The sequence below is a fragment of the Oryctolagus cuniculus genome, chromosome X, assembly GCF_051225735.1.
Source record: "Oryctolagus cuniculus isolate XC-2025 breed Fujian yellow rabbit chromosome X, ASM5122573v1, whole genome shotgun sequence".
NCBI classification, from domain to species: Eukaryota; Metazoa; Chordata; class Mammalia; order Lagomorpha; family Leporidae; genus Oryctolagus; species Oryctolagus cuniculus.
Window position 1 is genome coordinate 3,602,242 of NC_142888.1, and position 13,588 is coordinate 3,615,829.

At 43.9% G+C, this 13,588-nt stretch overlaps 2 protein-coding genes across 4 annotated transcripts in view; one reads left to right on the forward strand and one right to left on the reverse strand.

Moving 5' to 3' along the window:
- Positions 1–13,588, forward strand: part of NHS (NHS actin remodeling regulator) — a 379,159-nt gene that overhangs the window by 331,024 nt on the left and 34,547 nt on the right. The window lies entirely within an intron of this gene.
- Positions 4,962–7,901, reverse strand: LOC100354380 (calcineurin B homologous protein 1). The gene has a single exon (XM_089324954.1). The coding sequence runs from the start codon at positions 7,000–7,002 to the stop codon at positions 6,415–6,417; it is 588 nt and encodes a 195-aa protein (XP_089181080.1). The 5' UTR covers positions 7,003–7,901; the 3' UTR covers positions 4,962–6,414.

Here is a 13,588-nt window from a genome sequence, read left to right on the forward strand (position 1 = left end):
GTGCAATATCTTCATCTTTATATGGCTATTGAGAGGACTTAAAATGATGTTAATACATAAGATGAAGTTGTGTGTTAGTGCCCAGCACAGTGCCTACATACCTGAATAGCTGAATCTCTATTCATAACCACTTGTGACCAAGTGAAAAGCCTATAAAGTCAACTCACATCTAAGACTAGAGGAGCTACAATTTGTTACACCCTTTCTAATGGGCAAAACTCCAAATATTCATACACTTTCACCCAGCAGTCTACAGCTAGGAATTTACCCCAAGGCAATAACCAGTGTATGCAAAGATTTATACACTAGGGATGCTCATCAAATCACTATTTACCAGGCACAGTGGGTAAAGCTGCCACCTGCAGTGCTGACTTCCCCTTATGGGCATCAGTTTGAGTCCTGGCTGCCCCACTTCTGATCCAGCTCTCTGCCATGGCCTGCGAAAGCAGTGGAGGATGGCCTAATTCCTTGGGCCCCTGCTCCCACGTGGGAGACCTGGAAGAAGCTCCTGGCTCTTGGCTTCAGATCAGCTCAGCTCTGGCCATTACAGCCATCTGGGGAGTGAACCAGTGGATGGAAGACCTCTATCTGCTTCTGCCTCTGCCTCTCTGTAGCTCTACCTTTCAAATAAATGAATAAATCTTTAAAAACCCATTATTTACAATAGGAAAAATGCAAATATCCTGCATGTCCAACAATAAGGGCCTAATTCAATGAATCCTGATACATAAAACTGTATAGAATTATACAATAAAAAGTCTTTTATAACATCTATTTATTTATTTATTTGAAAGTCAGAATTACAGAGAGAGAGGGAGAGACAGAGAAAGAGAGAGAGAGAGAGATCCTTCATCTGCTGGTTCACTCCCCAGATGGCCACAATGACCAGGGCTGAGTCAGGCTGAAGCCAGGAGCCAGGAGCTTCTTCCAGGTCTCCCATGTGGGTGCAGGGGCCCAAGCACCTGAGCCATCCTCTGCTGCTTTCCCAGGTGCATTAGCAGGGAGCTGGATTGGAAGTAGGGCAGGTAGGACATGAACCAGCACCCATATGGGATGCCGGCACTGCAGGCAGTGGCAGCTTTATCTGCTTTGCCACAACGCTGGCCCCTCAAAACTTCTTAAAAATAAAATAGTTTAAGAAAAATAGTGTTAGAAAAGATTACTAATGATATGGGAAAATGTATGCTTTATCAGTAGAGATTTTTTAACAGTTCATCAATTTTTATATGATCTCATAAAATACCTATGGGTGTATATACAGGTACTTCAAATGAGACCTGGAAAAATGGAATTCAAAGATAAATTGATTTTGGTCCAACAAAGTTTTGAAATCCATGCATATTAGGGAGTCTTCAAAAAGTTCATGAAAATGTATATTATGAAAAACTATACAAGGATTTCAAAATTTTTGTACCAAAGTAAACTTATCTTTGAATTCCATTCTCCACAAACTTTTTGAAGTATCCTCCTGTGGGGATGTATGTGTGTTTGTATACACAGGCATGCACAGGAGAAAAGGATGGAATCTTTGGTCCCCAAAATGTGTGCTGAGATGCCCTGGAGCACAGTGAACTCCTAAGAGTGCGCAGAACATTTTAAGTTCCCAAGGGACATCTGTCTGGTGACATTCAGTGATGACTCTAAAGTAACTCCATACCTCCTACAAGTGAGAAGAGGGGATGCTTGTTTTTTTGACGCTTGATTTATACAAAAATTTCTCCAAGGGAAACTCCTAGGTAACTGAACCAAATTCTTGGCATGTCTCAAATTAAAGCCCATCTGGAAGTTCTTCCTCATCAAGAATGGAAAAGAAAATTTCAGAGAAATGCACTCTAAAAAGATAGAATCTCTTCTATCCTGCTTCTAGATTTGAAAATTCTATAGCCAGAGACTAGGTAGCTATCTCTTATTAGAAGACAGATCAGCCCTAACAGCTATTTAGCCTTTAGGAAAGACATTTGATGTCATTTCTTTGAAGCATTAGGCTACTATGGACCTTCAGCTACAGAGGAGATAGTGAAACAAACTTCTCCAAAACCAAATTTGCATGTGGCATCTCAGACTTTTCTTTAATTCCTTGCAGAAAACACAGCTTTAGACTGGCAATGGACCTACAGAGTGTTTTGGGCCTGGCTGGGAGCCAAATATAAAAAGTTCATAAGTAAAAGGGTTGTTCCCAAGGGCAACAGGAAAGAAAAACTGCCCGGGATCAACTTCTATCCACATGATTGAACTTTTGGCTGCAAATGAACTTGTTAAGTGGCAGGATACCACTTATTTATGGGAAGGGAGGGATAAAAAGGGGTGTCCCAGTAGGGTGTGTTTGTGCACTAAACAAAAGTCCAATTACTGAAACTCATTGGCCTCCAAATAGAATTCCTGGAGAATTTAGCTTTCTTGTCCAAACTGGGAATGCTAAGTGAGTATCAAAACAATGAGCTTTTGCCAGGGCAGGGACAGGGAAGAGAAAATGGGGAAAGATGTGAATAAACAATTCAGAAGAAAATAGTAAAATGTTTCTTAAATTTAAAGAAGGTGGTTCAAACTCAAATTAGAAGGTTCAGTCACATATCATGTATCACCTACTAGACTGGCAAATATTAAACAATATTACAACATGTCTCCCAGTGAAAACGGTGGAGAAATAAACACTCTCATATGTTACTGGTGGGATGCTTGGTTCCATCTCTCTAGGGGGGAATTGGGCAATAGCTAACAAAACTGTCCGCACCAAAGATACATCCACAGTAAAACAAAAAGGTTATTCATTACAGCCCTGTTTACAATGACAAGATATGGGAAATACCCAAATTGCCTATTCATAGAAGAATGATGGAATAAACTACAGGAGATCCGCACATGGAGGACTACACAACCCTAAAACCCAGAAAAGAACTTTGTGAACTAGAAAGGAATGATTTCCAGAACCTACTCTCAAGTGAAAAAGGCAAAGCCCAAGAGTGTCTATAGTATGCTCCCCTTTGTGTTAGAAGAGTATATAAGAAAATACAGAGGCACCCACTCATTTACATAAAATAGTCAATTTTGCTGTACACAACACATCCATTCCAGAAAGTCTACACAGTGTGTAAAACTGCACAATAAAAAAAGGAATTATGGAGGAAATAGAGATAGGAATACAAAAAAGCTTTTTCCATCACACGCAGACACACACACACACAGAGCTCTATACACACACACATACAGAAACCTAATACACAGTATTACACAGGTTAAGTAGTTAAGAAATATATAAATTGGGGCCAGCACCGTGGCTCACTTGGTTAACCCTCCACTGTGGCACCGGCATCCCATATGGGTGCCAGATTCTACCTCCCGGTTGCTTCTCTTCCAGTCCAGCTCTCTGCTGTGGCCCGGGAGTGCAGTGGAGGATGGCCCAGGTGATTGGGTGCCTGCACCCTCGTGGGAGACTAGGAAGAAGCACCTGGCCTGGCTTCAGATCGGTGCAGCCTGCCGGCCGTGGCGGCCATTTGGGGTGAACCAACAGAAGGAAGACCTTTCTTTCTCTCTGTCTCTCTCTCACTGTCTAACTCATCTGTCAAAAGAACTAATAAAAAAGAAATATATAAATATAAGAAATAGGCTCTTCACCTAGACAAATCCCTGAAGTTGGTTTGTGGAAATGACTGCCAGAAGAGCTGCAGTTGGTGAGTTGCTGGGAAGAAGTGGAGGGCTGTTGTCTGAAATTGGGGGAAAAGTGGTCACACTGGCCGTGGACAAGCTGCTCACACCAGGCGGGGACAAGGTAGCTGGTAGGTGTTTGAGGTGTGCGTGTTTTGTGTGGTCACCAGCTCAGTTCAGCTTGGGTGTGGCTGCTGAGCTCACTTCCAGTTCTCACGTATGAAGTCATGCATGCAGAATTCCCATTATACTCCAATCACTCTCTGAAGAGCTCAGTCATATTCAAACACACTCGCCTTTCCAAGACAGGAATCGCAAAATTACCAGTGTGGGAAGGATAGATCAGAAGCAAATGAGATGGTGTTCCCTACAGGGGTTCCGTAGAAATGCGTTAGAAAGAATAGGGCAAAGTGAAGGATGTAGCAGGATTGGGGTGGATTGATACTTTTCTGTGTATATTTTTTGTGTAGCTAACACTCTTAGAGCCCAGGTAATGTTTCAGATATCTTATCCCCATAAATAAGTAATTTTTTAAAAGAGTTATCTGAAAGGCAGACTAACAGAGACAGAGAGAGAGGTCTTCCATCTGCTGGCCACAATGGCCAGAGCTGCGCTGATCCGAAGGCAGGAGCCAGGAACTCCATTTGGGTCTCCCATGTGGGTGGCAGTGGCCCCAAGCACTTGGGCCATCTTCTGCTGCTTTCCCAGACTCATTGGCAGGGAGCTGGATCAGAGGCAGAGCAGCCAGGACTCAAACTGGTGCTTATATGGGATGCCGGTGTCACAAGTGGTGGCTTAATCAATTGTACCACATCAGCTAGAGTGTGAGGCGAACCCCAAAGGAAAACAAACAGCAACAAATAAACCTAACTATATTGAAATAAATAGCATTCTGGAGGAGGTCAGGGGAGAAAATAGCTAAGGATAGTAAGTTTAGAGAATAATAGTTCTGTTTTAACCACAAATATGTCTTGATGGACTCATGAATATCTTTGCAAATGGATGAACAAGACACACCTGTGGATTAAAACCATTTGTTATGTAGCCACAAGGGGGAAGGCCATCAACTTAGGAACTTGCAATGTGCAAGCTAAACAGCCACTGGGGTACCTGGCAGATAACTATCAGACACTTTTCTCCTTTTATATGATGTCTGTATTACATCACTTAATCACAAAGACACAATGATACTTCAAAGAGATTCCCAATTCATTTATATGGGAGTCACCCTACTTGGTCCCCGTTCCCCACCCCTTCCCTATCCCTTAGCAGTGGTCCTCGTGAGCTGTTCCTTTCCTAAGGAATATGTGTACATTTTCTTCCCTAAGCGAGGAAGTGAGCAGTGAGGCAGACAAGGTCAGCCAAAGGCAGATAACTTGACTGAAGACACCTGCACAGACAGGTGTTAGGGTGACAACAGCCTGAATCAGTGAGGTCGAAACTAAGCTGACTTTGGCAAAGAAGCCATGTGGGCTTTCTCAGAAGGCTATCATTCTACCTCAGGTTGTGCCACCAGTGCCAGATTCCCTGTTTCTAAGGGATTAGCAGCGGTCTGTGGGAGGAGCAGGGAAGCCAGTGTAAGCAGGCAGCTAATGCTGAATACTAAATGCTTTGGCCCCCTGTTGGGAGCTGACTAGCTTCCAGCTAATCATTTGCCAAGTCTAAAAGGCTTCAAGATAGTGAGGGTAAAGCGTAAGTCTTGGACAGGGAAAATCGAGTACTTCCTTAACAGTAGTCTCTCTATTTGGAATGTGAAGTGAAAAACATTCCAGTGCACAGAAGACTGAAGCATAAATGATGCTACAGGGTGTGATTTTAGGAGGCCTTATGGGACACCTAGCTCCTTGCTCAAAAACCCATAAGAAAACTCCGAAGCACATTGTCAGAGCAGTATTCTTATAGGAATGGCGCCCTCAAACTAAGCAAATGGGCAAGCACATGGCTAGTTGCTGAAGAATCCACACTGCCCTAACCAGAGTAGTCATGTGGGTATATGTGTGGAGGATCAGAAGCAGGAGATGGAAGGACCGGCGCAAGCCACAGAGACACTTGGCTTGACACCTGTTACCTCTCAAGAAGAGCAGCTCCATCGAACAGCCCCTGACAACAAAACAGAACACGGAGAACTGAGAGACAGTGCCATTTTCGGGGAGAAGTGTTGACTCCTGAAAAGCTCCTGGGGAGCCAACATCCCAGAGGCCCATGTGTGAGTGAAGGTAAATAAAAATGTATAGACCACAGAACCATCTTGCTAAGTCAGAAAAATATTTAATAGGCATAGTTTCGAGTGCCACATAGAACATAGGTTATTTTGTGGGTTAATACAAAGCAGGGAGACTGAAAGGCCAAATGAAGGCTAGGTTGGGTGATGGAATCTGGAAGCAAAGGACAAGTGGGAGAGGGTGGAAGGGGATGTGAGGGTTCACTACGTCCAGTAGAAGTGCTTGGGTGGCTGGTCCTTGGCACAACTTCCCTTCCCCTTCTCTGACCAGACGGATGGGTGGCATCCAGCAGCATTATAGGGGAGAAGATACTTGGAGATGGAGAAGTATGGGTGTATGGTGGACAGAAATGGGCTCGGGTGTCCCATTCTATAATGCCTTGTTTACACCAAGGCAGGCTTGTGTTGAAAGAGTACATCTCGCATTGTCATGCAGCAGCAGCAGCAGAAGTATTTTGGGAGAAGGGGAGGATAGAAAGAGGTGGGACTGGTGGGTAGAAGGGCTCTTCAATTCCAGTTCTCAAAGCAAGAAGCAGTTCGGTCTCAGCCATTTAGTCAAGAAATTGGATGCTCATCTTCTGTTCTATGCCTGTCTTCTCAAAAACCTTAACGAATTCTGTGAAAGATATAGCACCATCCCCGTCCTCATCAGCCTCCTGGATGGTCCTGTCGGCCATGACGCCCAGTTGCTCTTCCGAGATGTTCACTCCAACCATCATGCGTAACACCTGGATCAGCTCACTGCGGGAGATCTTGTCATCTTTATCCAGATCATACAGTTGAAAAGCAAAACGCAGTTTGTTGCTGCGGCTGTTGAGTGGCTCTGGTCCCTTTGCATCTTTGCTCTTTTCCTTATCGCTGATGGGTCGGAAACGAGCCAAGATTCTTATGAATACACGGAAGTTGGCCTCATCTTCTCCCTCCGGAAAGAAGGCGCTGATGATCCGGTCTCCCAGAGGGTTGATGGCCAATTCTGGAATCCGCAGGAAATCTTCCCGGCTGAGAGCCCCAACCCCATTTACGTCCAGGCTGGTGAACCGCTTGTAGAGTCGGGCAATCTGACTGTGAGAAAAGCCAGTCTCCTTCTTGATCTCCTCGAGCTCTTCATGCCGCAGTAATGTGGAGGCCTGAGACCCCATCTCCCAGCCGGGAGCTCCTCGGGGAGCAATCCGCCGGAAGTGACAGTGAAGAGCTAGAAGCAGAGAATTGTGTGAAAATACTGTACGCTAATGAGTAACTTTGTTTTCTACAAGCAAATGAGGTAGTGATTCTGAAACTTCTTTATAGATATACAAGGATTAAGCACACACACACACTTTATAGATAATGACATCCAGGGTTCTTACTGTCGGAGAAAAGATACAAATATGGAAAGGGGAAAGTCTAGAATGAGCCCTGTGGTGTTGGATTGGAATCTAACATGTCAGCGTAAACTCATACACATGCACTTATGTATACATAGAGATGCATATGGAGAGATATAAAATAAACGTGTTTGTGTGTGTATGTGCAGAAAAATAATAGTGAGCTATGTTATCTCAGAAGGCCTTAAGAGAAATGCCACTATGGTAACACTGAGCACATCTAGTGCCCAGGTGTTGTTTCTAAATAACATTCGCTAATAATAGGGCAGAGGGCTCCTTGGAAAAAAAGATATATTCTGGGGCCAGCGCTGTGGCTCAGCGGGTTAAATCCCCAGCCTGCAGTGCTGGTATCCCATATGGGCTCCAGTTCAAGTCCCAGCTGCTCCACTTCCAATTCAGCTCCCTGCTAATGCACCTAGGAAATCAGCAGACAATGGCCCAAAAGCAGTTCTTGGGCCCCCGCACCCACATGGGAGACCTGGAAGAAGCTCCCTGCTCCTGGCTTTGGATCAGCTCAGCTCTGGCCATTGTGGCCAATTGGGGAGTGAACCAGTGGATGGAAGACTTCTCTCTCTGTCTCTACATCCCTCTGTAACTTTGACGTTAAAGTAAGTAAAAGAAATCTTTAAAAAAAGATTTATTCTGAGTCAGGGAAAATATAAGATAACCCCAGACTGTCATACGGCACCAGAATGTAAAAAATGCTCAAAAACCAGTAGGGAGGCATGTCAAAAGGGCACATGAGCCAATGAGGAGCTCCCAAAGGCCAAGTGTGGGACACTTGCAGCAATAAATATGTTAATGGATTATAACACATTGAATAAGATAAATATTCACAAGTTCACACTGATACAAAGAAACAAATTGGATAGATAGATGAATGGGTGAGCAGATGTTCTTTCTTACAGAATAATTCTAATTAATAAATGTAGAAGTAATGATGGGGGAAAACATCACCCTTTACCAACTATCACAATAGTAATGTATCACAGGCCATAAACAACAATATATGCTGCATTAGTTAGCTGGGTATGTGTTGAGAAACAGGATATTTGCATCATCTCAAAGTTTCTCCCTACAAAAGATTTGTCCTCACCAAAGTTAACATCAGTAGTAAAGGGACACACGAGCATGTGAACTTCCTGATATGATGCATTGTGATGATACTTCTGTGGGACTCTTGTCCCCTCCAATAATCATGAGCTAACATCCAGCAAATCCAAATTGAAGGATATTTTATGAAATAACTAACCAGTGCTGTACAACAGTGTCAAGGTCATGAAAAAGAGTAACTGTCGGCCGGTGCCACAGCTCAATAGGCTAATCCTCCGCCTTGCAGTGCTGGCACACCAGGTTCTAGTCCCAGTTGGGGCGCTGGATTCTGTCCCGGTTGCCCCTCTTCCAGGCCAGCTCTCTGCTGTGGCCTGGGAAGGCAGTGGAGGATGGCCCAAGTGCTTGGGCCCTGCACCCCATGGGAGACCAGGATAAGTACCTGGCTCCTGCCTTCGGATCAGTGCAGAGCGCCGGCCGCAGTGCACCAGCTGTGGCGGCCATTGGAGGGTGAACCAACGGCAAAAGGAAGACCTTTCTCTCTGTCTCTCTCTCTCTCACTATCCACTCTGCCTGTCAAAAAAAAAAAAAGAGTAACTGTCAAAAATTGAAGGACACTAAACAGACTTGACAGCCAGTTTCCATGTGCAGTCCTAGATTGGATCCAGCATTAGAAAAAGGAAATTAAAGAGAAAACTGGCAAAATTTCAAATATGATAAATAGATGAGTTAATGATATTTATCAATGCTAATGTCCTGGTTTCAGTCAATGTACTGTGACTAGGTTAGCCATTAACATTAGGTAAAGCAGGGTAAAGAGTATATGGGAACTCTACTATTTTTCCACTTTTGGGGTAGGTTTGAAATTATTTCAAAATAAAAAGTATATATACTGAGAATATTTCACAGTTTCTGGGTTGGAACTTAGACACCCAGTACCTAAATCCTTAGTTCACAATCTCTTTACTTTAAATAGAAAAATATAGAAGACCACAGAGAAAATATGATCTAAGGTGATTAGAAGTCATGGTATTGGGCACTTGCTGTCACGTCTCAGATTCCTGTTTCAGAATGTGAAGTCAGTTTTCCATAGAAGTTCACACTCATCCCCCTGCTTAATGGCATGTTAAGCTCATCTGTTCTCATCAGTCATGTCCCTTGGTCCAGGCCCAGATCTGCAAGTACTTGAAATATGTACCTGCTCTTCCCCTTTGCAAGCCTAAGGCAGACATTCCCAATTACAGCACTCTTTTCCACTGAGTCCACATGACTGCACTTGATCAGGGTTGGCACTTGGGTTGAAACATGTCCTATTGCTGCTTTCATCCTGCGATAGGGCCCAGGGGGACCCTTGAAGCCTAATTCCCGGCTTAGATTCTAATATCTAGCCAGATAGTGCAGAGGGTCACCCTTACTTACATGTAGTAAGACTCTAACAGTCTCACCAGGTTTCCCTCTCCAAGCCTCATCAGAGTGACCCAGAGGTAGGATGTCTGATGGTTTGTATGGTAGTGTATGAAAATGGTTGGCATGAGATGGAGCCCCTAGAGCAAAAGTTGGTTAGGTTCCAAGGGAACACTGAGGTATAAATCCTTATCATCAGGATCATCAGTGAACTCATTCCAACATATTGTCTTTACAGTTGTATTCTTTTCCAGATTTGATAAAATTAGACAGGAAAGTTTATTAGGCATTGTTTTTCATTTCATATTCCCACAGTGGTTTTTGAAACTTATCATGTTGTGGCATCCACGGAGTTAAAATAAAAGACTTACATCAACTTATACTTTTCTTCTTACCAAGGAGGTGCATTTAAAGGACAGAGGACATTCCAACAGCTTTACTGGGAAGTAAGTGGAGGAAATCACTCACACTAGGACCGAGACCTCTGTAGTCATAGTTCAGAGCTACAAACAATGACTATTTTCTACCAAAAAGGGGGAACATGGGTCTTAGAAGAAAGAAAGCAGGTTCTGAGGAAAAGCAATCCAGTTTATAAAGGAATTGGAAGACTGAGAATGGCGTTCTGAGCCATAAGAGAAGATCAAAGACTGGAGCTGGCATGAGAAGCATTTCAGTGTTCTTGACCAGCCCTAGGATAGAGATCTCACTGCCTCATTCTCTTTCCCATCGTTAGCTCTGTCTTGTCTTATCCATCCTCTCCTAACCTTCCCTTTTTCTTTTTTTTATTTTTATTTATTTATTTTTTTTGACAGGCAGAGTGGACAGTGAGAGAGAGAGACAGAGAGAAAGGACTTCCTTTTGACGTTGGTTCACCCTCCAATGGCCGCCGTGGCCGGCGCACCGCGCTGATCCGATGGCAGGAGCCAGGAGCCATGTGCTTTTCCTGGTCTCCCATGGGGTGCAGGGCCCAAGCACCTGGGCCATCCTCCACTGCACTCCCTGGCCACAGCAGAGAGCTGGCCTGGAAGAGGGGCAACCGGGACAGAATCCGGCGCCCCGACCGGGACTAGAACCCGGTGTGCCGGCGCCGCTAGGCGGAGGATTAGCCTAGTGAGCCGCGGCGCCGGCTAACCTTCCCTTTTTCTATGGGTTCTATTGGAGAGTTTTGGTGTTCTACTGGTTTACAGTAGAGTTGGGATTGAGAGTCCCTGATCAAGCCTTTCCTTTGCTATCAAAGAGTTACACATATCCACAGGGTCCTAGGCAAGTCTGTTTTATTTTCTATAACATCTGCATAGTTTTTCAACCTCCTTGAAAGTTATTGTGTTGATTTATTACCTTCCGTCTAAAAATGGTTCTGTCAACCAGATTATCCCTTGCTTCAGTTTAGATGTTTCCCCTTAACTCAGATAATTTGCTCCTTTAAACCAATTAAGAAAAATTCTAGGGAATGGCGTTGTGGTATAACAGGTTAAACTGCTGCCTGCAATGCTGGCATCCCTTATGGGTGCCTATTTGAGTTCTAGCTTGCTCCAGTCAAGCTCTCTGTTAATGTGCTTCAAAAAGCAGCTGAAGAAGGCCTAAATCTTTGGGGCCCTGTACCCATGTGAGGGACCTGGAAGAAGCTCCTGGCTCCTGGCTTCTGCTTGGCCATGCCCCCAGCCATTTGGTAAGTGAACCAGCAGATGGAAGATATCTCTCTCTCTCTCTCTCTCTCTCTCTCTCTCTCACCCCTCACCCCATAACACTGCCTTTCAAATAAATAAATATTTTTTAAAAAAAGAAATGTTCTAACTTTAGTATGAGAATATTTGACATCTAAGTTCTCTAACATAGACCTTCAATTCTTTCATTCTGCCTAAAGAAATAAGTTCAGATCCCTAGGCCCAACTATCTAACTCTCTGCAGTAGGATCCTAACTTGCTTTTCCAGATGGATTTCCCACATATCCTTTACACAGCCCTTAGACCTCAGGCACACCAAATGGCACATGCTTCCCCAGAAGTTATACTGTACTCTCTGACCAATCTCTCTACTTGCCATGCCCTCTCTCCCAGGTGCCTTCTTACTCATTTCTTCATTTTGTAAAAAAAAAAAAATAACTGAATACCTACTATTAATAAGTACTAGAAGGATTAAAAAAAAGAATGAGACATAATCTTTGCCATCCAGAGTACATGTATACTAGAGGCAATTATATTGTATCAACTCTAAGGTGTTGATACCTAATTGGTATGGGTGTTAGAGTGAGGTGGGGTGGTGGGGTGGCAGGATTAAACTTTATGGCCAAGGTAACAACTGAGAAAGCCTTAGAGCTTGGGAATTTCAATGTGATCATGAAGAGAGAAAGAATTTCAGATTGAGGAGACCATGAAAAACAAGGAGAAGATGGAGTATGTACATAAGAGTTACAATACTTTGTCTTGGCTAGTGCAAAGGGTATGAGAATAGAGGGCACTGGTTGTAATGCTCCAGTAAGCCAGATCTAGAAGGATCCTGAATGTCAGACTAAAAGGTTTGAACTTATGTCATGAGCCTAGAAAATTATTGAAGAGTTTTGAACATAGGAATAACAAATTATCAGAGCTATGTGTTATAAAAATATCAGTGTGTGTGTGCGTGTGTGTGTATTTAATATCCTTAATCTCTAGAGTATCCTTTTTGCTTTAGTAGGGAAAGAAAATCTTGGTATTAGTCTGTACTGTAAGATTTCAGTTACACCTCCCATATAACTTACCTGTTCAGTCTTTGCAGAATGCAGATGAACCTTGCAGACTGTCTTGAAGCAGCAGGTGACTTTAACTGTACCTGATGTTCTGATGCAGTATTCTCTTGGAAAAAAATCAGCACAGCACCTGCCACATGAAGGATAGATCTATTGAACACAGCAAGTGTTTTTTTTTTTCCCTCTGTACCCATTTTTAAAGATCATGAAAAGTGGCTTTCTTTTGAGACCATGTCAGCTCTCCTCTCTGCCATAATATGAGTTGTAGACACCATTATCATCTTTACCCCCGACAGAACATCACACTAGGTCATGTTTTCCTGACTGGACTCAGAGTCAGGAAGTAGCAAGGAGTTTGGATGCCTTGGCCACAAGCAAGCCAGAGGATGAAAGTCTGATACCATGTGCTTTATCTGCCAAGGTCTAGTCAGGAAAACAGAAACCACAACAGCTATTTTAACAGAGGGGATTTAATACAAGGATATCATTATGAGACTGATGAGGTAAATGGGAAAATGAGGTGGCACTGAGATAGTCACGGCAGCAGGTAGCTAACCGTCCTAGGACTTGGGGACCAGAGAAAAGGGCATCATTGGAGCAGCCCTGCAGTACTAGAACCCAGACCTCTGAAAAAGCCACGGCCTGGCTGGAGCTGGTGTCTCAGGAGCTCGGAAGTCTTTAAGGAGCTAAGACCCAGTCCTCTAAAGCAGGGGCTGCTGCCCGACAGGTGCTAATGCATCAAGAGCTGAGAAGGACCACACAGAGCTGCATCTAGACGTCTGTGAAAGTGACAAGGCATGACTGGGTCTGCCTGGTGTGTCTGGTACAGAGTAGGGCATGGTGAGGCTGGCTGTGGAGTGCAGAAACAGGTGAAAGTTGCCACGGCTGGGGCAAAGGACCATTGCTGGGGCAATGCTGACAACAGCGAGCACCGGGAAGAAGTAGGGCTCTTCTTCCTCTTCCAGCCTTCTGGTCTCTGTGCACCCTCACAGGGAGCAGCTGGCAAGGAAGACATGTTTACAAAGTCCTAGCACCACAGAGCAGCGAACAGAATAGGTTCAAAGTGGAAAGACAATAGCTTAATGCCCAGCACAATAGCTAATGAAAGCATTAGCCAATAAGTCTGGTTCATATTAAATATTGTGAGAAATAAAGCAAATTCTTTGTTGAAGAGTTTAGTTT